Source organism: Onychomys torridus, chromosome 4 (genome assembly GCF_903995425.1).
Source record: "Onychomys torridus chromosome 4, mOncTor1.1, whole genome shotgun sequence".
Classification (NCBI taxonomy): domain Eukaryota; kingdom Metazoa; phylum Chordata; class Mammalia; order Rodentia; family Cricetidae; genus Onychomys; species Onychomys torridus.
The window spans coordinates 53,823,206-53,847,111 of NC_050446.1; the positions used below are offsets into that span (position 1 = coordinate 53,823,206).

General features: G+C 42.3%; 1 protein-coding gene across 1 annotated transcript in view; it reads right to left on the reverse strand.

Moving 5' to 3' along the window:
- Ttn (titin) overlaps positions 1–23,906 on the reverse strand; it is a 269,525-nt gene that overhangs the window by 49,753 nt on the left and 195,866 nt on the right. The window contains 37 exon segments of the mRNA XM_036184883.1: positions 77–379; positions 482–1,069; positions 1,157–1,453; positions 1,544–1,741; positions 2,132–2,236; positions 2,325–2,912; positions 3,093–3,380; positions 3,467–3,757; positions 3,851–4,138; positions 5,294–5,599; positions 5,696–5,998; positions 6,085–6,381; positions 6,755–7,042; positions 7,892–8,191; positions 8,439–8,741; positions 8,924–9,223; positions 9,336–9,611; positions 10,320–10,622; positions 10,921–11,220; positions 11,321–11,605; positions 11,705–12,025; positions 12,904–15,870; positions 15,964–16,257; positions 16,341–16,640; positions 16,746–17,027; positions 17,141–17,449; positions 17,541–17,843; positions 17,935–18,234; positions 18,345–18,626; positions 18,725–19,027; positions 19,563–19,865; positions 20,902–21,183; positions 21,274–21,424; positions 22,146–22,294; positions 22,384–22,698; positions 22,795–23,094; positions 23,206–23,502. Of these exon segments, the coding sequence (XP_036040776.1) occupies positions 77–379; positions 482–1,069; positions 1,157–1,453; positions 1,544–1,741; positions 2,132–2,236; positions 2,325–2,912; positions 3,093–3,380; positions 3,467–3,757; positions 3,851–4,138; positions 5,294–5,599; positions 5,696–5,998; positions 6,085–6,381; positions 6,755–7,042; positions 7,892–8,191; positions 8,439–8,741; positions 8,924–9,223; positions 9,336–9,611; positions 10,320–10,622; positions 10,921–11,220; positions 11,321–11,605; positions 11,705–12,025; positions 12,904–15,870; positions 15,964–16,257; positions 16,341–16,640; positions 16,746–17,027; positions 17,141–17,449; positions 17,541–17,843; positions 17,935–18,234; positions 18,345–18,626; positions 18,725–19,027; positions 19,563–19,865; positions 20,902–21,183; positions 21,274–21,424; positions 22,146–22,294; positions 22,384–22,698; positions 22,795–23,094; positions 23,206–23,502 (13,665 nt within the window).

Sequence of the window (23,906 nt, forward strand, 5' to 3'; positions counted from 1 at the left end):
TTTTGCTTTTGGGCATTTCATATAAAATGTCAGAAGGCTCAAATGAACAGTGTTGAAAAAGATGATAAACACTAACATGCGACATCTTTCATCAGAACAGGATTTGAGGCGTCACTAGGTGGACCAATCCCTGCTCTGTTTTCTGCACTGACACGGAATTCGTAGGTGTTTCCTTCTTGTAGTCCAGTCACTTTGCACCTGAGATCAGAAACTGGAGTCTTGGTTGCTCTCACCCATCGCAAGCCTTTCTTTTCCCTCCTCTCAATGTGATATCCTGTGATCTCGCTGCCACCATCATCAGTCGGTCTCTTCCAACTGACAGTGGCAGTGTTCTTAGTGACATTTGATATCTCTGGTTTTCCGGGAGGGCCAGGGGGACCTACAAAAGAAGCAGATTTGCGGTAAATTTCCGGATTTACTGAACTGTGTTGTGAATGTTTTCATGGTAACCACTACCACAGCTACCACATGCTCTACATACCAAATCTGTCCACCATTTTGACAGGCTCCGACTGAACAGGTTCTCCTTTGCCGTAATGGTTTACCGCTGACACCCGGAAAAGGTATTCGTTTCCTTGGATGAGTTTGGTTACCACATGCCTGCACGCCTGAATATCTTCAGAAACCACTGTCCACAAAAGCCGACTGGTTTCTCTCTTTTCAAGGACATAAGCCTTGATTGGTGATCCGCCATCTTCCAAGGGAGGTGTCCATGTAAGTGTTGCTTTTTCAGCAGAAACATTACTGACTTCAATGGGACCTGGGGGACCAGGTACATCAAGGACTGATACCTTCACATGTTCCTCCTTTGTGCCAAAAGGATTGGTAGCAGTGATGGTATATTCCCCGGCATCTTTTCTTGTGGCGTACTTGACTGTCAGCATAGAAGATGTTGGGGTTGAAGTTATTTGGGCAATGTCTGATGGTCTGATATCTTTTCCTGCCTTGGACCAACTTGACTTTGGAAGGGGTTTGCCAAGAATGCTAATGGCACTTAAAACAATGGTATCCCCTGCTTTGACTGTTAGCCCATCTTTAATTGTGGGATCAAGGACAATGGTTGGTGCCTCTGCAAAGGAAAAAAAAATTCATCAGAAGATGAGGGAGGTTACATTTTTCACCTTTTAATTGGGAAAAAAATGTAAGCTTCACCTACCATACTCATCCTTGCAAATGATGGTTCCCGTGCTCTCTGATGGAGCGCTGATAGCACCTGCTGTGTTCTTGGCTCTGATTCTGAATTCGTATTTTCCACCTTCAACAAGGTCCGTTACAGTAAAGGCACAGTCTGGAACGTTAATGTGGTTGGCTTTCATCCAAGACTTAGAGGGCAGATCCCTCTTCTCTACGATGTATCCTGTTAACTTATGACCACCATCATATTTGGGTTCTGTCCAGATGAGAGTCACTGAGTTCCTTGTTACACTAATAACCTCAGGTTTTCCAGGAGGATCTAAAACAGAGAAGCAAGTCCATCAAACAAACCACCAATGCTTGCTTCACGTAGCACAATCCCCTAGGCTCTTCTTTATCAATGGCTTACCAATGGGATCAAGTGCCACAGCTGGCTCTGATGGCAGGCTTGGCTTGCCCACTCCTGCCAGATTGATAGCCATAACTCGGAATTCATATTCAAGACCTTCAGTTAATCCCGTCACTTTGAAATCTTTCATCCTTATAGGAGTCTTGTTAGCTCTCTTCCATAGAAGGCTGTTTCTTTCCTTGAATTCGATATGATACCCTAACAAATGACCATGAACATATCAGTTCAGATAGACATTATACAGTTTGGTTTAAAACACACACTCACACACATTTTACCCAAGTTATTATTTTTGCAGATATACTGAAAGGATAATCTTTCTTTGTTATCTATACTTTTATCATCTAGGCTTGATGTCATATTTTTCCTCTTGCAATATACATAATTATTACCTTTTCTTTTGAAAAACAGTAGATATTAGCTCTAAAAGTCACTGAACTGTTACATTGGGGGATTTTCAATGAAATTAAGTATTAATTGTGTATATGGAAAGAAAAATGCATTACTGGCTATGCAGATAATTTTATAAACAAAGTACTTGTAAGGAATGCTGATATAAAAGTCCAAGGGTAATAGTAAATTAAATACCTGTAATTGGAGAGCCACCAGTTTTCTTGGGATCTGTCCATGTTAGAGATACTGAATCATGTCTGACATCCACAATATTGGGAGGTGGGGGAGCATCAGGCACATCTAGGGAAAGGCAGATAGTGTAAGATTTATAAAAAGGAACCTCCACAAAGCCATATTTCACTTTACTTTTTTACTTCAACACACTTACCAAATGGATGCTTGGCAACAATTGGCTCTGACTTTAAGCCTTCTCCTACACCATATTTATTTTCAGCACTGACCCTGAAGGTGTATTCTGTGCCCTCATGAAGTCTAGTTACTCTGAAGGTGGTTTTCTGGACAGCTGAAGCACATGTCACCCACTTGTTATTCACAGAATCTCTCTTCTCTAATACATAGTTGGTGATTTCAGAACCCCCATCATCCTTTGGAGGGCCCCACTTCAAGGTCATGGCTTCTGCTGTGACTTCATCAAATTTGATTGGTCCAGTGGGGATGCCAGGCTTGCCAACAACCTTTATAGAGAGAGTTCCTTCCTTGGTGCCAGCAACATTCTTGAGTGTGATTGTGTATTTTCCAGCATCAGATTTTTGGCAGTCATAAACTACAAGAGTTGTGTTAACTGCAGTTGATTCAACACTGACTCTTGTGTCAGTTGCTAGAGGATCTTCCCCCTTCTTCCAAGACACTGAGGGTGCTGGCTTGCCCTTTATGGGGATCTTAAGACGGAAATTGCTGTTTTCTTTAGCCAAGTAACACAAATCAGGTAGATCCTTTAAGTCAAGATCAGGAGCCACTGTAAAAAAAAAAAAAAGTGGAGACAAATTATTTGTCTTGAAATTATTAAGACTAGACAATCACCTTGGATCACTATAGTTTTAAAAGGTATTCCTTTGGTAAGCCAGTGTGTTAGGGCTCCAGCATACACTTCTCATGACTGGAAAGAGGAAGTGACAATGCACTGGGAGATGCTCACCGACGTCATCCTTCGCCACGACCATGATTTCACTTGGGGTTCCTTCTCCATTTTCATTTTCAGCACTCACTCTGAAGGTGTATTCCTTCCCTTCCTTCAGATCTTTTGTGGAGTACTGGAGGCTCATTGATTTCATAACTCTCTGCCACTTATTTTCTTCTGTCAGGAAATCGACCACATAGCCGGTAATTCTACTTCCACCGTCACTGCGAGGCTTCTTCCAGCCGATGGTGCAAGATGACTTCGTTACGGCCAGCACTTTGAGGTCAACAACAGGTCCAGGGGTTTCTAAAAGAGGAGAAAGGATGAGTCTAAGCCCCAGATAACCAAGGTGGGCGGTGGTTCACCAGGATGGGTCACAGTGCATTGCTCACCAGAAGCTTTGACGGCGTCACGGGTTTCCCCGGGGTCACCAATGCCATACTCATTTTCAGCAAACACTCGGAAGAAGTAGGATTTCCCCTCCTCCAGGTTGGAGACTCTGAAGCTCGTCTTTGAGCACTCAGTTGTGACTGTCGACCAGGACTTCCTCTCTGCATCCCGTTTCTCGACCACATAGTTTATGATGGGGCTCCCTCCATCAATAATGGGAGGATCCCAGGTGATATATGCAGAGTCCTTGGATACTTCCTTAACAGTCACATTGACAGGGGGCCCAGGCGTATCTGAGTAACAGGTAGAGGTTAAGTAAGAAACGACACATTCACAAAACATACAAATATGGTTCCAAACACACACGATGCTTTTAACAGACTTACCGAGCACTTTCACTACGATAGTGTACTCCTTTTTCCCACAGCTGTTCTCCAAGGTTAAGATGTATTTTCCTGCATCATATTTGTTCACATTTTCACAGCGCAGGAAAGTGTCAAAGTCAGTTGACTTTATGTCCAGTCCAATCCTTTCTCTTAGATTGACATTTGGTTTAGACCAAGTAATCTTTGGAGGTGGGCGTCCTTTTACTGGCACGTAGAGCCTCATTGTGACTCCAGCACGTAGGATGAGGGTTTTTCTTAACTCGGCATCAAGTTCTCCCTCAGGTGGAACTGTTTCATTTGGGGGTGAAGAAAGTTAAAGTCATAAAAATTTCAGCATCACATGTATTTCTAAAGACTGTCCTTACCATTCCTAAAATACATTTCCTTTGTAAAACTAATTTCTTGTCTTTTAAAAACACCCTTAATAATTCAGTACTCTATTGATCTTTTCATTTTTCTTTAAAATGTTTTATTTTTATTTTTAAATATGTGTTTATATGTGTGTTTGTGTATGCGAGTGCAGAGCCCACAGAAGCCAGAAATGGGTGTTGGATTCCTGGAGGTGAAGTTACAGGCAGCTGTTAAATCACTTGATATAGGTGCTGGGACCCAAACTCAGATCCCCCCGAAGAGCAGGATGCCCTGTAAGCACCGACCCATCTCTCTAGCCCTCAAGATCTATTTTTCAATGCACTTTTGACCTAACCAAGTATGCCTTAAAGGACCTGCACCCCTCTTCACATGAAGCCTGCAGATCTAAGCCTCTATCTGTGCTCAAAGAATGCTTCCGCCAACCTTGATTTTTCTTTCTTACATTTGGCAAAGACATCCTGCCTAAACTCTGGCTCCCTTTCATTGTAGGAAGAAAAGTATGCAATAGATTAAATATACCGCTGAGAAACTTAAGGTGGGAAGGAGTTATGGAGATGAAATGAATAGAAGAAAGGGACTTATAAGAGCCTTCTGTGGGTTGGAGAGATGGCTCAGTGGTTAAGAGCACTGGCTGTGCTTCCAGAAGTCCTGAGTTCAATTCCCAGCACCCACATAGTGGTTCATGGCCATCCATTATGAGATCTGGTGCCCTCTTCTGGCGGGCAGGCAGAGACATACAGGGAGTATACATAATAAATAAATACTTACTTTAAAAAAAGAGCCTTCCAGTTACATACTTATAGAAGGGTTGTTTGAGTGAGTAAATAACAAGCAGAAGGATAATAAATAGGCTGTGACTTAAAAAAAAAGAAAAAGAAAAAGAACAAAACCTCTTTATTCTTAGACTAAAATCCCACATTCTTTTGAAAACCACCATTATCTTCATTCCATTCGGCCACCCACCCCTCCTGACCTGTGCTCCTGGGACTTGTAGATATGTCTGCCTGAGAGATGTTTCTCTCTCTTAGAACATGATAGAAAATCTCATCTATGTCTGTTGGTAGTACTCACTTAGGATGTCCTTGGGGCAGTGTTTATCTGGCACGTCACTGGGGTCACTGTACCCAATCTTATTAACAGCATACACGCGGAACTGATACTCTGTGTTTTCCATCAGGCCGGTCACCTCGAAGCGGGTTTTCTGTAGCTTCTCTGGTAAGTTGCACCTCACCCAGTGGTCAGAATCAGCTCGCTTTACTTCCACAAGATAACCAATGATAGGGCTCCCTCCGTCATAGGCCGGCTTGCCCCATGACAGACTCACAGAGCTACGGGTGGTATCATATACTTTAGGGAAAGCTGGTGGGCCAGGAGGATCTGAGGACAAATGACAACAGAAAGGTTCAGTGACAGCTTCCTTTCTGGCTGTTTAATGCTGAATGCAGAGCATGGGACTCTCTCAAGCACACTTACACAGTGGGTCCTGAGCATAAACGGCTTTGGACGCATCACTGGGTTTGCCAGGTCCAGCTTTGTTTATAGCGGTAACTCGGAATTCATACTCAGTGCCTTCCTGGAGACCCGTGGCTTTTAGTGTTCTTTCTATGACAGGTTTTCTGTTGACTTTAGTCCAGTTAACTGCCTGAGTTTCCCGCTTTTCAACCAAGTATCCAGTGATAGGTGAGCCACCATCATCTGCTGGCGCTTTCCAGCTGACTGTCATGTGATCTTTAGTGACATTGCTAATGACAGGGGGGTCGCAGCGTCCAGGTGGGTCTGTAAAGATGGAATGATAAGTTAGTTTCCTAAGCAAAAAGATAGTATTTAAAAGTAAAGGGCAAACTGCTGGACACTGTTCTTACCAAATGGGTTTTTAGCAACTGCTGGCTCAGTGAGGATGGGATCGCCCACTCCGTACTTGTTTTCAGCACAGATACGGAACTGATATTCATGGCCCTCTATAAGTTTCTCCACGGTGCAGCTGGTGATGGGCACAGTAGCAGAGACCTGAGCCCAGTTGGGTCTGCTTGTTTCACGCTTGTCAACGATGTAGTTGGTGATTTCTGAGCCTCCGTCCTCGAGAGGAGGTTCCCAAGACAGCATTGCACGATCTGCATACATCTTGTTGATTTTGACAGATGCTGGAGGACCTGGTTTATCTGAAAGAATGGAGAAGAGAAAAGGGGAATGAACATGGAGAAGAGGTCTAGACAGTGGGCTGTGCTCTTTATAGGGTCATCAAGTTCCTATATGACCCGAGAAGTCACCTTTTCACAACCCTAGGTATTCACTACTACTCTATAGAGATCAGAAACACTATTCTGTAATACTATTAACTTTAGTCTTAGGAAATACTTTATTGTTGTGCTCACGTCAGGGCATCTGTTGAAAGGCTGGTTTAGCACTCCCTGAGCAGGGGAGCATGACCTTGAACTTCTGATCCTCCTGTCTCCTTCCAGATGTTGGGATTATAGGAGTTCATTGGCATGTACAGCTTGTGAACTTTACAGCTCAAGTGAAACATGGGATTACCTAGTACTTTAAGCTTAATGGTGGCTGATTTGGAACCACTGGAATTTTCGGCAGTGATGGTGTAGTCTCCTGAGTCCTTCCGGTTCACACTGAATAGCTCCAAGGTACACAAGTTCCGCTTCATTGCCATCTTTATGCCTTCTGCTGGCTTTATTGGTGTGCCATCTTTCTTCCAAGAAACTGTTGGCATTGGTTTACCAAACACAGTAGCATCTAAGCAGACATTAGTTCCAGCTTTCACAGTGAGCAAAGACTTCATTTCAACACTGAGCTCTATCCTGGGAGGAACTGGAAAGAAAGAAGATTGAAGGTCTTATACAATGCAGTTTTGCATGCATTAATTATTACTGATAGCAGCGATAAATTCAGACTTGTTTCATGAATGAGACTTGATCTTGTTTTATGAATGAGATTTTATCTTTTATTAACTATGAACTTTTAATATTTTGGACTGAACCCAGGTTCATACAAGTGCTATGCCACAGAGCTACACCCCTAGTCCTACAACCTTATTTTTATTTAATAATTATTATATACATTTGTGAGTACACTGTTTTTGCAAAAGTATGCACTGTGGGATGTTTCCATCAAGTAAACTCTGCAACAGTTACTTCACCTGCTCAGTCAACATTTATATTGTGTGTTGAGAATACCTACAGTCTGCTCTCCAGGTAATCTTGAAATCCATATGCAGTATTAATTCTTCCTGTCTGACTGACACTCTGACGTTCTCCCCTGCTTATCTCTCTCCCCTTAGCCACTGATTTTTAAGCTCATACTCATAATGAAAGTAAAGTAAGTTTAATATAGAAATTTGACAATACTGCAAATAGATAAAAGTAAATTCCCACAATTCCAACACTAGGTTTTCAGCACTACCCTTTTATTATTTCTTTGTCATCCTTCTGTGAATATGTATGATTAAAATCTACAGTCCTCAGTTTCGTAACCTGCCTTTTTGTTTTTACTTATTAAGATTCTTCATAAGTATAGTTGTTAGTGCTGGATACAAAGTAAACCCCTTATCATTTATTCTTCCCTTTCCCATAGGTATGCATTTAGTTGTTTGTTTGTTTGTTTTTGTCAGGGGACATGACCATCACGGATACTGTGTTATAATATGCAGTAGAACCTTACCATTTTCTGCAAGAATAGTCACTGGGTCGGAAGGCTCAGAAGGCTGGCTAATGTTCACAGCCGTCTTGGCAATTGCTCTAAATTGGTACTGAGCATTCTCTTCTAACCCAGTAGCTGTGTACTCTTCCTGGGGAATCTGGTGTGGTGTGGTGTTGCACCGAACCCACTTATCACCAGGAAGTTTACAAGCTTCTACAAAATAGCCGATAATTTTGCTGCCCCCATCGTGCTTTGGACGGGCCCAGATAAGGGATGCAGTGTTCTTGGTGACATCAACAACTTCAGGTTTCCCTGGAGGATCTAAAGCAAAGAGAAATATTCTCAGTGTTGTTTTCACTAGCAGAAGTTTTAGCTCCTCACGCATCGCTCCTGTGGTGTTCAACAGGATAACAATCGTAATGTCAGCCATCCATCCAGTATCTACTTTTCAGTGCTTGCTATAGTACATTTTCACGGTAAGAGTTAGAGCCCATTCCAGGAGGAAAGTGCTAACTTTCAGAAGAAAGATTTAAACGTGTCTCTATAATTCTAAACAATGGTTACTTACCTACTGGCATCCTTGCAGTTACATATTCCGTTGGTTTGCTAGGTGGGCTGGATCCAGCTTTGTTTAAGGCATAAATTCTGAATGAATATTCTAGACCTTCTACGAGGCCAGCACAAGGGTATTCAGTTGACCGGACAACAGTGTCATTAGCTTTCACCCAGAGCAAACTGTTTCTTTCTTTGCGTTCAATCAAGTAACCAGTGATGGGGCTTCCTCCATCACTGTCTGGTCTGTCCCATGCGACAAATATGCAGTCTTTGTTGACCTTAGTGACGCGTGCATTTTTTGGTTCACTAGGAACATCTAGAGATGAAGACAAGGAAGTGTCAGTTTCTTCTTTAAACTACTAGTCTACAAAGAATCTCTCTCTGACTCTTTGTCTGTCTCTCTGTTTCTCTGTCTCTGTCTCTCTCTCTCACACCACCACCACCACCACCACCAACAACAACAACAACAACAACAACAACAACAACAAAAACACTCACCAAATGGGAACTTAGCAAGCATTTTTGGAGATGTGAGAGGCTCGGAAATGCCAAATCTGTTTTCAGCACGGACCCGGAAGATATACTCCTGTCCAGGGATCAGCTTTCCAACCCTGCAGGAAGTCTTGGTGACTGAAGCTAGAGCTGTGACCCAATCCCCACGGCTTACATCACATTTCTCGACTATGTAATTGGTGATGTTACTGCCTCCATCCTCAAGAGGGATGTGCCAAGACAGGGAGCAAGCATCAGCATCTATATCAGAAATGTCAAACGGAGGCTGGGGAGGCCCAGGAGCATCTGCACAGACCAAGAGGAAAGAAATGTAAGAACAGAGATTTAATAGTTTAAAAAAAAGGTAACCCTTCTGATCTCCATATTTTAATGGCCACTTGTCCCATGTGAAACCTACCCATGACTATAACTTTGATTTTCTGAGTGTCTGTGCCAGAGCTATTCTCGGCTGTGAGGCTGTAGTAACCACTGTCTTTCCTGGTGACATCCTTTATGATCAGAACTGAAGAACTGTCTGCTTTATGGATGGCCAGGTGGCTGGATGTGACAACTTCATCGTCTCCTTTCTTCCATTTACAGATCGGGTTGGGCTTTCCATACACATGAGCTTCGACTCGGAGTTTCTTTCCAGCTTTAATAGTAATTTGCTCGGGCATGAGGATCTTTGGTGGCACTGAGAGAAAAAAACAAAACCCATTTTCTTAGGTGGGGGATTTTTCTGGTTTTTTTTTTTTTTTTAGATTGTGGGTGGTAGCTCACTAGGTGTTTCAAATTAATGATGGAATTTATAACCAGTTTTTTGTAATTGAAAATTTTAAAATAAAACTATTTTATTTTACATCCTGCCACTATTTCCCCTCCCTCCTCTCCTCTCAGTCCTTACTCCCTAGCCCTGTTTCTGTTCCCATCCCCCAGTCCACTTCTCTGTTTCTGTTCTGGAAAGGGCTAGTCTCCTATGAGTATCAATATGGCATATCAAGTTGTAGTAAGACTAAGCGCCTTCCCAGGTATTAAGGCTGGGCAAGGTGGCCCAGTATGAGGAGGAGGGTCCCAAAAGCCTGAAAAGAGTCAGAGACAGCCCCTGTGCCCACTGTTAGGAGGCCCACAAGAGGACCAAGCTATCAGTATTTTAGAAAACTTCAGATATAGGCTGTATAAGCCTAGGTACAGTTTCCTGTTCTGTGTGTACAGAACTTGGTAACTCAAGGAGAAATGTCAACCAAAGCCAGCTTTTCATCACACGGTATAAAGGAAGTGGTGAGCAATGCAAAGATAAATACAATTATGTAGTATTTAGAAACTACTACTCAGAAAAGCCAGACAGGAGAGGCAGATATTCACTCAAGCGCACAGCTACACACAGAACGTGAAAACAACGTACACAGCTGTTCTTTGGCTTCATAGACCCCTTCCGCTTCCCTTGGCAGGCTGACTCCAACAGCGTTTCTAGCCGCAACTCTGAATTTATATTTCTTCCCTTCCTTTAGGCCAGTGACGATAAGGCTGAGGTCTTTGACCACCGAGTACTCTGTCCAGCGATCTGCGGGCTGGTCTTCCTCTCTGTAACTAATGATATAGCCATCAATCTTAGCACCCCCGTCACGCAAGGGAGGTAACCAGGCCAGTGTGGCGCTGTTCTTGGTCATTTCTGCCACTTCAAGTTTTCTTGGAGGATCTGGCTCACCTAGAGAAAGAACAAAATTTAAAGAATTAGGTAACTTTATAAACCTCTTGGTTAATGTATATAAGAGTTTCAGTCTGACCTTTGTAATAAAGTGTATGGGATGTGTAGTTTAACATCTTGAAAATAAAGTAGAACATGAAGCAACTAATACACATTTTATCTGGGGGAGTTAGATATTTACTGCACTGTGGGCTATTATAAATCAAGTTCCTTCCAGTAGATTATAATCATGTTGATCTCTTGACCTTGATAAACTAGGTGACTAGTGTCGAAAGGAGAAAGAAAGGAGATGGCTTACTGAGAGGATCTGATGCAAGCACAGGTTTGGGGACATCTGTTGGGACACCAGGGCCGTATTCATTGACAGCGGTTACTCGGAAGAAATATTCGTTCCCAGGGACAAGGTTGGTTACGTTGAAGCTTGTCTTCTTCACTTCGGGTGTAACTGTTGACCATGTTTTTCTTTCTGCCTCACGTTTCTCCACAATGTAATGTGTCACTTGGCTCCCGCCATCATTTTCAGGAGGGGCCCAGGACACGTGGCATGATGTTTTAGTGACATCCGAAACTTTTAAATCAGACACGGGTCCAGGCGTATCTGTAAAGAGCCACAGACTCAGAACATATGTCTAATCAGCATTCTTATTAACTCATTTGTTTTGGGAGCAGGAAAAACAATGCGCTTTTGGATGACGTACCTAGTACTTTCACATTCACGAAAACAGCCTTTTCTCCTGCCGGGTTCACAAGGGTCAAGGAGTATTTTCCTGAGTCATCACGGGTAGAATTGGGGATGACAAGGAAGGCCATGGTGTCTACTAGATCCACTTGTCCTTTTCTGACCACATTGTCAATACCCACTTTGCGCCATGTGACTTTGGGGGCGGGCCGCCCTCTCACTATTGCAAACAGTCGAATAGGGCAGCCTGCTCTCACTACAACCAGTTTCCTCATGCTGGCATCCAAGTCGATCTCCGGGGGCTCTGCAGATGACATCAGAGACGTTAGTTGACGCTAGAGGTATGAGGGAGCTGCATGGGAATGGATGTGGATGGGTACCCACCACTAAAGAGAAGCCTCACCTAGGATTTCTTTGGGTTTGACGGCTTCTTTTAGTTCCGCAGGGCGCCCAATGCCGACTTGGTTTTGGGCACACACCCTGAACTCGTACTCCTGGTTCTCATCCAAACTGGTGACTGTGAATTCCATGCGGACCAGCTGAGCAGCAGCATTGCACCTTTTCCAGCCCTCGTCGGGGGATGCATCTGCTATTTTGGGTCTCATTTCTACAACGTATCCGATTATTGGTGCACCGCCGTCATAGACTGGTTTTCCCCATGCGAGAGTTATGGAGTTTTTGGTTGTGTCAACCACTTTGAAATTGGTTGGCGGACCAGGTGGTTCTGAAAGTAAATTATATATAAAAAAATGTACACATAACTAACTATCACTAGTGATTCTATTCTTTATTTTTTATTTTTTATTTTTTATTTTTTTTTAAGACGGGGTTTTTCTGTGTAGCTACTTTTTTGGTTTTTTGAGACAGGGTTTCTTCATATAGTTTTGGTGCCTGTCCTGGATCTTGCTCTGTAGACCAGGCTGGTCTCGAACTCATGGAAATCTGCCTCCCAAGTGCTGGGATTAAAGGCGTGTGCCACCACTGCCTGGCTGATTCTATTCTTTTTTCTGTGTTTATTGAATATGTGTGCTAATGTTTAAGTGTGTGTACATATGAGTTCATGCATGTTTAGGCCAGAGGTCAACCTGGGTGTCCTTCTCTGTTGGTTTCCACCTTATTGTTTGATACAGGGCCTCTCACTGAAACTATTGCTTACCAATTGGCTAGTCTGGGTGGCCAGTGAACTCCAGGGATCTGTCCATCTATGTCCTCCTCTAAACCCTGGGGTTATAGATGTGTGCTGTCATGCCTGGCTTTGAACATGAGTGCTGGTGACCTGAACTCACGATTCTGTGGCAGGCACTTTACCAACTAAGCCATCTCCTCATCCTCAGCCCCATGATAGTTTAATGTATAATTTTATAGTTCATTTTCAATCCAAACAAAGTCATTTTAATCTCTTAATTCCCAAGACTTCTTTATTTTCCTTTCTAAAAGTTAGAATCTACCAGCGCATATTTTTTGGTGACATGATAAAAGGTCTATTTGGAGAAATCCTAGCTAAAATACTGTTTAAAAAATATGGAGCAGCCTGTTTGTTAAATACTTCTACATGTAAGGTTAAGAACTGGCTTCATATTAGGAACAGGAGGGACATCTTACCTATGGGGTCTTTTGCCACCACTGGTCTTGAGGGTAAGCTTGGTTCTCCAATGCCAACTTCATTTTCTGCCTTGACGCGGAACTGATACTCATGTCCTGGGAGGAGATTCTGCACTTTCAGGCGTCTCTCAGGGATGGCGCTCTTGTTAACGGGGACCCAGCGGACGGCATGTTTTTCCTTTCTCTCCAAATAGTATCCTGTGATAGACTTCCCACCATCGTATTCGGGGGCATTCCAAACCACAGTCATCTCTTCTTTGCTTACTTTAGTGACTTCCGGAGGGTCAGGGCGGCCAGGCCTGTCATACTTGGTTTTTGCTATGACCGGTTTACTTTCTGTCGGAGGTCCTGTGCCTATTTTGTTTTCTGCACGGACTCTGAAAATATATTCATTTCCTTCTATGAGACGAGTCACTGTAGCACTGGGTGTCAAGACATTAGCGGAATAGGTTGACCATACCATTCTCTTGCTCTCACATTTTTCTAGAATATAATTTTGAATTTCACAGCCACCATCATCTTCTGGTGGATCCCAGCGGATAGTGCACCTATCACTGGACACATCAGTGATTTTCAGGTTTCTTACAGGACCAGGCTTATCTAAAACGTTGACAGTAGCATAGGCCACAAAGCTACCGGCTGGGTTAGTTGCTGTGATGACGTATTTGCCACCGTCGCTTCTCTTGGCTTTGGTAAGAGAGAATTTCGATGACTCGGCACTGGTATCAATCTTGACCCGTGGTGATCGTGTTAGATCTGTAGCATCTTTGTCCTTGGTCCAGGCAACTTCTGGGAATGGTTTGCCTCTCACACCTGCCTCGAGTCTAATGGTGTCCCCAGCTTTGACAGTTAGCACCCCACTTAGTTTTAGATCCAGGACTGGCTTCTGTAAGTCTTCCTTCACAACAACTTCCTCTGTCCTCACCCAATCACTTTCCCCACCCTCGTTCTTAGTTTGTACTCTGAACTCATAAATCTGGTTTTCCACACACTTGTCCACCATGTAGTGGGTTTCCTTAATACTTCCTTTGTGTACTCTTTCCCAGTCAGCAGAGCCCTTCAGCCTCCTCTCAACATGGTATGATAGATTTGGGCTGCCGCCATCATAATCAGGCCGCCGCCACTTTAGGTAGACGAATGTCTTTCCTTTGTCTGCAATATGAAGGTTCTCAGGCTCACCTGGCCTGTCAATAGGGTTGATGGCCAGAATCGGAGTTTTTGTTTCAATGGTTGGCCCAACGCCTACTTTATTCTCTGCACAAACGCGGAAATAGTATTCATTGTTGGCCAGCAGGTTGGCCTTGATCAGTCTCTTGGTGACATCTGAGGCAACAATTGACCAGCCTTTCTGATTTGGTTTACGATATTCTACTATGAAATTTGTAATTTCCGAACCACCGTTATCTAGTGGGTTCTCCCAAGAAATTGTGCAGTTTTCCTTGGTTACATTGCTAACCTTCAGATTCTGGCAAGGCCCGGGTCTGTCAAGGACGTTAACAATGGCTGACCCTTGGGCGTGTCCACTGCTATTCTTAGCAGAGATGATATACTTGCCATGGTCAGCTCTGACAGCTTCTTTAATCTGTAACTCAACACGAGGTAGATCGTGAATGAGGTCAACCCGCTTGTCTTTGACCAGTACTTTGCCCTCCTTAGACCAAGTTATGTCTGGCTCAGGTCTGCCTTTGACTCGCGCAAGAATGCGGATAGTTTGTCCCACCCGAACGGTAATGACGTCACGGCATGTAACATCAAGTTCTACTTCTGGAGGATGAAGGATGTCTTTTGCAATCACAGATTCTGCGAGTTCTCTTGGCTCTCCCTCCCCCACAATATTGGCTGCCTTTATTCGGAATCTGTATTCATTCCCTTCAATCAGTCCAGGTACCCTGAAGGCACACTGCCTGATGAGTTCATCCTTATTAATCCTATCCCACTGTGCTGTGCCAGGCTTCTGACATTCTACTACATATCCGAGAATGGGGCTGCCACCATCACTGAGGGGCTTTGTCCACACCAGGTCGGCAGACTCTTTGCTCTTGTCTTTTAGCTTAGGATTTATAGGTGGCCCTGGTGGTTTGATGGGCCGGCAAGCTTTTATTGGATCAGAACTTGGGGATGGGTTGCTTAATCCAGCAAGATTTTCAGCAAAAACTCTGAACTCATATGTATTTCCCTCATAGAGTCCAGTCACCCTGAACTTCAGGTCAGCGATAGGTGTTTTGTTGACTCTCACCCACTTGCCGGTTATTTCTCGCCGCTCTACGTAATAGCCAGTTATTGGGCTGCCGCCATCAGATTTTGGCAGGGTCCAAGACACCGTGGCGGCATTCTCGGTAATGTCAGTTACCACTGGTTTACCCGGAGGAGATGGAGGATTGAACTTGTGTTTAGCAACAGTAGGTGTGGAGTCAAGGGGAGGACCCACACCCATCTTGTTCTCGGCTTTGACTCTGAAAACATATTCACAGCCTTTTTGGAGATGTGGGACCTTCAGCTTCAGCTTACTGCTTCCGGCAGAGACAACACCCCACGTGCCTTTCCTTGTATCTTGTTTCTCGACAATGTAATTTATCACGGGGCTTCCTCCATCATCCTTAGGGGGTTGCCATGAGATGGTCATGTATTCAGGTGTGACATCCAGAATATTAATAGGACCTGTTGGTGGACCAGGAACATCAAGAACAGTAAGATGGACAGCTACTGTTTTGGTACCGGCTGCATTGGAAACTGTGAGTTGATATTCCCCAGTATCCTTCCTTAAGCAGTTCTTAATGGTCAGCACTGATGAGAAGCTGTCGGTCTCAACTGTGTAGTGATCATCCGTGGTAATCTCAATCCCATCAGTTGCCCACTTTGCAGTAGGAACAGGTACACCTCTTATGATGGCAGGGAATCTTACTGTGGTACCAGCTTTTACAACGAGCCCTTCAATTAATTTCACATCTAATTCCACAGATGGAGGCACTAGAAGGAAAACAGGAGGCCATTAGATTTGAATTTTCACAGTATGAATAATTTAAAAAAGAAATAAAGTAATAATGCCAATCCAAAAGTCACCTAGTTTCTCTTGACATTCTATTGGGATAGTTGTATCAGGCAGACCAAGACCTATGATATTTTCAGCTTTTACTCGGAATCTATAGGTCTTTCCTTGTTGTAAGCCTGTAACAACACACTCTAAGTTTTTCACAGTCTTGAACTTAATCCAGTCCTGGGCACCTTCTTCTTGATACTCCACCAAATATCCTGTGATGGGCGAGCCACCATCACGATCTGGTTTATTCCAGACAAGAGAAACTTCAGTCTTGTCGACATCTACGTGGTGTAGGTCCTTGGGTGGCCCTGGGGGATCTTTGAAAGAAAAGTTATCATGAATAAGCAATAATCCCAAATCTAGCTAAATAATAATTGTATATTCAGAAAGAGTAACTCACGGAGAGGATCCAGAGCCTTGATGGGCTTAGGTGTTTCAACAAAAGGACCACGTCCATATTGGTTCTCAGCAGCTACTCGGAAGAGGTACTGATTGCCTTCATTCAGATGTTTAGCCATATGGCTCTTCTTCTTGGATGTGGTTGAAAGAGGGGACCACTGGGCAGTGGCAACGTCTTTCCTCTCAACCACATAGTTGGTCACAACAGAACCACCATCATCCAGTGGCTCCTTCCAAGTAAGGTAACAAGAATCTTTCCTAATTTCACTGACTTCCAGATCTCTAGGTGGCCCAGGTTTATCTGAAAGGTATTAAATAATAGGTAAGTGGCAAGAAAAAAAAAAGTGTATTTGAGGTGTTTTTTTTTTTTTATTTTTTAAAATGGCAAGAATATTAAAATTTGTACCTAAGACCAGTACTTTTACTGAGACAGTTTTTGAACCAGCTGGATTCTCCACAGTTAGGGAATAAATTCCACCATCTTCATGGGCAGCATTACGGATTTCAAGCTTGCTTCCAACTGGAGTGACATCAATTTGTGCTTTTGTTGGAGCCTCTCTGTCTTCTTTTTTCCAGGTCACCTTTGGGAATGGCACTCCTTTGATGATGGCGCTAAGCCTTAGGGTGTCTCCCACCTTAATGTGTTGTTCTCTTGCCATATTGGCGTCAAGGATCAGCTCAGGAGGTTCTAAAACAAGGAGAAATGCCTTCAGGTTGGATTCACTAGTGCATACTATAGTAAGGCATACACCACAGGTACCTATATTTGGTCATAATTGCAGATCCCAGCATCTCACTCACCAAGTCGGTCTTTTACTAGAACTGGTTCAGGAACATGGGCTGGGTCTGATTCACCAGCCTCATTGACTGCTAGCACTCGGAACTTATAGGTCTGGCCATCCCTGAGACCAGTGACTTTATATTTAGTTTCAGGGCATGATTCAGGAGTGTGATTGGCTCGTCTCCACTCTTCATCTCCAACTTTTTGGTACTCCACAATATATCCCAGGATCTTACTCCCACCATCATGACGTGGTGGCTGCCAAGTTAGGTCAACTGAATTACATGTAGTGTCTATTGCTTCAGGATTAATAGGTGGGCTTGGTTTAGCTACATAATAAAAAAAAAAATAAAAGAAGTTAAAATGTAGCTGAGAAAGACTGGGTAATATGAAAACTGAATACATGTTTTAATACTGTACCAATTGGATCTCTAGCAAAGACTGGTTTGGATGGTGGACTTGGGTCTCCAATACCAATTTCATTTTCTGCAGAAACCCGGAATTCATACTGGCATCCTTCTAGAAGATCAGGAACCCTAAACTTAGTGTATGGATGGATAGGCTCTTTGGTAACTCTAACCCATCGTTTAGACATAGTTTCCCTCTTCTCCAGGATGTAGTTTGTGATGGGCTTTCCTCCATCATTTGGCTTGTTCCAGGTTACTAATGCGGAGTCTTTGGTGACCTCTGTGACAACTGGCTGCTCAGGTGCATCAGGAACTCCTATAACAGATGTTAGGAAAATGTGTTAAAAGTTTACACCTCCCTCATAATACTGTCAAGCACTGGGTCATCCCTCCACCATATTACATACTGAAACGGTCTTTGGCTTTCATTGCATCAGACACCAGAGGGTCACTTATTCCATACAGATTCTCAGCATGAATCCGGAAGATATAATCTTTTCCTTCAAGCAGTTTTGGGACTTTGCATGTTGTTTTAGCACTGGCAGATGTCACAGGCATCCAAATGTCTTTACCCAGCTCCTTCTTCTCAATAATATAATTGGTAATTTCACTTCCTCCATCATCTAGAGGTGGCTTCCAAGAAATAACCATGTATTCTTTGGTGACCTCATCAAAAATGACAGGTCCTACTGGTGGTCCAGGACGGTCTGCAGAAAAAACAAAAAGAAAGAAAAATCATAGTACAAAACATTATCATCACTTCTGCTCCTAAAAGGAGAAGGGGTCTATTACTCTTGATAAGATAAGTAAAACATACCAACAACATTGACTTGACAGAAACCTTTCCTGGAGCCTGTACTGTTTTCCACAACTACACAGTATTTTCCAGAATCTGAGCGTTTGGACTTAGTCTTCTCGAGAGCAAGTGTTGTGGGAGTAGTCTTTATGTGAGTTCGGTCATCTTCCAGCACATCAGCTTCGTCTTTGAACCAATCAACCTTGGGCTTTGGTTTGCCAGAGTAACGGCCAGTGAGGGCAAAAGCTTCACCAACTCGGACTGTAAGCTTATCTCTGAAGTCGAGGTCAAGGGTTGGAGGAGCTAAAATGTAGAATTACAGACAGGAGTAATTTTTGCTGCCCTATGATAAGGCTATAGATGTAGATGTTTTCAAAGTATAAACTGTAGCAGACACATACCCAGCTCATCTTTGCAAGTGATTGGCTTGGTGCAAAATGACGGCTTGCCTTGTCCAACAATATTGACAGCACTGACGCGGTACTCATAGGTATCACCTTCTTTTAAGCCTTTAACAGTATATTTTCTGCTAAGCAGGTTGTCATTTGTAACTTTATGGAACTTCTCAGTGCCAATGAGGCGGCTTTCTAGGACATAGTTAATAATTTCTGATCCACCATCATACTTCGGAGGATTCCAAGTCAGAGACACAGTATTTTTAGTGACTTCTTTGACTTCTAGGTCTTCGGGTCTCTCTGGTACAGCTGTGAATATTATAACAATGAAGAGTGTCACCGTGAGAATGTAGAAGAACAGTAGCATTAAGTACCGTCTGCTGAGGATTACTTGTAAAAAACCAAACTGTCAGTTTCAATGAATCTCAAAACTGTTCTCACCATAGAACTATTTCAGTGAGAAAGGATTCTAAGTAACCCAATGTTCTCCACTGATAGGTGAGGAAATAGAGCTTCGTTTGGGTTAAATAACAAAAGGTCTTCAGAGTCAGGAGTTTGAGAATTAGGAAAATGATTCAGTTTTATCTCATTGAATTGGCAAACTTCCACAACAATGGAATAAATACAGGGAAGGAATTTGATGACTCATGTGACACATCCCTGCCACCTCTTTCGCAGTCACAAATACAGTGACACCAGATACTTAACAGTTGTCTTCTTCATGCTTGACAAGTGACTAACATGTAAGGCATACACATGTGCACACACTCATATGTACACCATAGTGTTGTATTAAATGAACAGCAAAGTGGTTAACCATAAACTTGTTTCCAACTGTACTTACTTATTGGATCTCTGATGACAAGTGCATTTGGTGTCTCAACAAATGGGCCCATGCCAATACTATTTTCTGCTGCAATTCGGAAAAAGTAGGATTTCCCTTGAATAAGACCCTGCACAGTAGCGTTTTGCCGAGTGACCGTGTATGTCACAGGGGTCCATGCTTTGCGGTCGGCTTCCCGCTTCTGAATGACATAGTTGGTGATTGGGGAGCCGCCATCATCTTCTGGAGAGAACCATGTAAGTTTGCAGGAGTCATTGGTTAGGTTGTCAGAGAGGAATGGTACTCCAACAGGTCCTGGAACATCTGGGGACAAGAGGAAAAGATTTTAAGCCATTTGTCTCCTATGCTCAATTAAAATGTTACCCTGTTTTTAAAGTGAAGACATCAATGTACTACAGAAGAAAATAAGATGTTTGTGCTTGTTAATGAAGTTGTTTTTTTGTTATACTAACAATATTAAATCATGTGTGTCTATAATTTCTATTACCTATTTCTTTCATTCATTCTTTCTTTCTTCCTCCCTTCCTTCCTTCCTTCCCTTCTTCCTCCTCCTCCTTCCTTCCTTCCTTTCTTCTCTCTCTCCATTCTGTCTATCCATTTATCTTAGCTCAAGCTCTCATTTTCTTGCCTAGTCTGGCCTCCATCTCACAATTCTCTTCCCTCAGCCTCTCGAATAGTTGGGATTAGAGTTCAATCATATTTTAAAATGAAGTAGGTTTATGCTAGTTATTTGCTACCACATTTTAATAAGAAGTAGAGAGAATAAGATTCTTCCTTTTAAAGAAACAAAGTTTGTGTGAGGGAAGAGCTTCAAAGTGGAGTAGAGAGTGGTTTGAACTCTTGTGTCTTTTCCAAGTGGGAAACAGGGAGAGGTTTTTTTGTTTTTGTTTTTGTTTTTTTTTTTTTCTGGGTGACCAGTAAGTTATGGGTACAGAAGACCCTGATTTTTAAAAGTTGAGATTTTAATAAGGAAACATCCCACTTAATCCAATTAAAGTAGTACTTGTTGATGAGAAACTTGAAACCTAAGAGCTTGTGGAGTTATTGATACATGAAATACTTTTAACCATCTTTTACTACTTATACTACTAGGGGACTGATCATTATTATATTGAAATGGTAGCTGTTTGGAGTGTGGCTCTATTGAATTATGAGTACTAAATGGGATGGTATCGCTTTCTGAGCAAATGGGGATAAAAGTAGACAAAAGACACAGAAGAAGCTGTCAGAGTTGAACTTATCTTCAGTGACTAACCACACAATACTGACAATCACACACACTGTAAAATAAAAAGTAAAATAAAATGAAACGTTGCATCAACAAATTGAAATTATTTACCTAGTACATCAACAATAATTGTCTTCTTTCTTTCTCCACCTTCATTTTTGGCAAGAAGAGAGTAGACACCTTGATGGCTCCTCTGGCAGTTCTTGATGACCATGGATGAACTAATGGCTGTGGTCTCAATGGCAGCTTCTTGAGGTAAGGCTCTTTCATTCATGCTCCAAGTGACAGTTGGAGGTGGCTTCCCAGATACATAGGCTATGATTCGGATCACCCCTCCAGCATGGACCACTATTCTGTCCCTGACACTGGCGTCTAGTTGAAGGTCAGGCATCACTGGGAAACAATTGAAAATGGCAAATGTGACTTCCGTCTTTCAATCGACAGCTTAAATATTGATAAACTAGCAGAAGTAGTGGTAATTACCAATTCTGTCCTTCATTTCAATAACATCTGTGACCTCTCCAGGTTCTCCAACGCCAGCAATGTTGACTGCTCTTACTCGGAACTTGTAGAATGCTCCTTCTTTTAATCCAGTCACAACTAATTTTGTCCCTCTCACTTCTTTATCTTTACCCTGGAAAATAACCAACATTTTATAATTAGAGTATTTCTAATATAAATGTGTATACTATATCTAATGTACAATGTTGCTGCTTTAATGACTTTCTCAAGTAAAACCATTGCCTACCTACTTTTCTCAGGAAGCTTTAGGGATCAGATATTACAGACATTATAGGTGATATACAGCTATTATAGGTGAATGACTTGCTAGGAATTATGTTTAAAAATCAATGGAAAATGATAGGAAAAACTGTACTGTTCATTTGTTCCATCTTTCCAGGATTTATAGCCAAAAGATAAATGAATAGCATGATTTAACTTTTGATGGCTCAATTTTTATTTTTAATTGATCCATCCTAACTGTATCTACTCACAGTATAATAACTCATTATGTATGAACAGCTGGCAATAAACATTTCCATCTCCTTAAGTATTTACTATTTCTATCTGTTGGGAGATTTCAAACCCTTCCAGTTCAAAACAAAATATATGATAACATATTGTAAACTATAGTCATCATACTGTGCTACTGAATGCTAGAACTTATTTTTCTAACTGTTTTGTTACTCAGTATAGGTTCTTCTTCACACTTCCTACTCCTGACCTTATTGTTTGACATAAACAGTTATTTCTTTCTGATTTTTAATCTCAAACATACACAGAAACAAACGGGCTTAAGAAAATCTATTTAAAACTTCTTCACAGCACATCTCTTTAGTGAATGTTTTATCTACCTTTTCCCATTCTTCTTTCCCTTCTTCCTTAAATTCAACAATGTATCCAGTTACTTTGGATCCACCATCCTTTAATGGAGGTGACCATTCTAAGTCCACAGATGATTTTGTCCAGTCTGTCACTTTGGGGAATGGAGGACCAGGGGGAGCTGGAAAGAACCAGTATACATCAGTATTCTTGATTTCCATGGTACTTTTAGAAACCATATTTTAAAAAAAGAATGATTTAAAGCCTTACCAACTGGATCTCTAGCAGTCACTGGATCTGAGGGGAGACTTGCTGGACCCACACCAGCAGCATTGATGGCATAGACCCGGAACTGATAGTCAGAACCTTCAATAAGACCAGTAACTTTGTAAGAAACACCCAGAGTCATGGCTTTGATAGGATCACGGTTAACTCTCTTCCATCTCTTTGATGTGGTGTCTTTCATTTCTAACCAATACCCAGTCACAGGAGAACCTCCATCGTATTCTGGCTCTTCCCAGTTGACAGTCATGGAGTTACGAGTCACGCTGCTCACTGTTGGTTTATCTGGAGCTCCAGGGACAGCTGTGAGAAAAACGTATTAATTGGTAAGAAGTTACTTAAAAAAAAAAGAAAGAAAGAAAAGGATGACTTCATACGTGAAAAGGTTGTCCTACTTACAGAAGAGGTTTCGGGCTGTTTCTGGTTCGCTGTCAAGCGGCTCTCCAATGCCGTACTTGTTCTGGGCCATGATCCGGAATACATATTCATGGCCTTCTAGCAACTTGGGAATTGTGTACATGCATTCTTTAGGTTCACTGGAGACACGTACCCATGTCTTTCTATTAGCTTCTCTTTTCTCAATGACATAGTTTGTAATCTTAGATCCACCATCATCTTTAGGTGGGAGCCAAGATAGTGTCATTTGATCTGCTGAAATAGATTCAAACTTTATGGGTCCCACAGGGGGGCCAGGACGACCTAAATGATTTTTGGAAAAAGAAGATTTTATTAGGTGAATTACTTTTAAAGCCAAATTTTGTTTATGAATTAAAAAATCATGTAGTTTTAATCAAACAGTGCAATTGTTACCAAGGACATTGAGTCTCATCTCCTTTGATGCTGTCCCCAGGTTGTTTACAGCTGTGATAGAATATAAGCCAGTGTCACTTCGGCGAGACTGAGGAATAACCAGAGTGCAGGTGTCATCCACCACCTGTTTGTTGACGTGGGTGTCATAGACAACAGGCTCTTTGCTATCAGGCTTCTTTGGAGGAGCTTTAAACCAGGTGAGAGTTGGGAATGGCACACCTTTAATTTTGGCCACAATATTAACATCAGTTCCTTCTTCCACTTCCATAAATTCTTTTAGCTCAATTGATGGTGGGCCTAGAAAATGAACAACAAGAACAAATGTGAACATAGGGAGCAAAAAGCACTAAAGACTAGAATGTGAAATTTAATGTGGTTGTAAAGTCCATTTGGGTTGACTGTATTCAGACTTCATTGTCCAAGTTGATATAAAGAGTGGGACTCTCTTTAACACTATTATACTAGTTTGGGGGCAACTACATGTAGCTATCCTTCATTGGATCTACACACAGCCACATATCTGCTATTGCTTCAGCCTCATCATGCTTCACCATACAAATGAAAATTCTGACAAAGGGCAGCAAGGAGTGACTATCACAGTAGTTTATGCTTGGTTCTTTGGGTCATGATTTTAAAAATAATTTGCAGAGTTATAAATTCATTTCCATGCTTATTCAGAGGTTCTGATGTGAATTTTTATA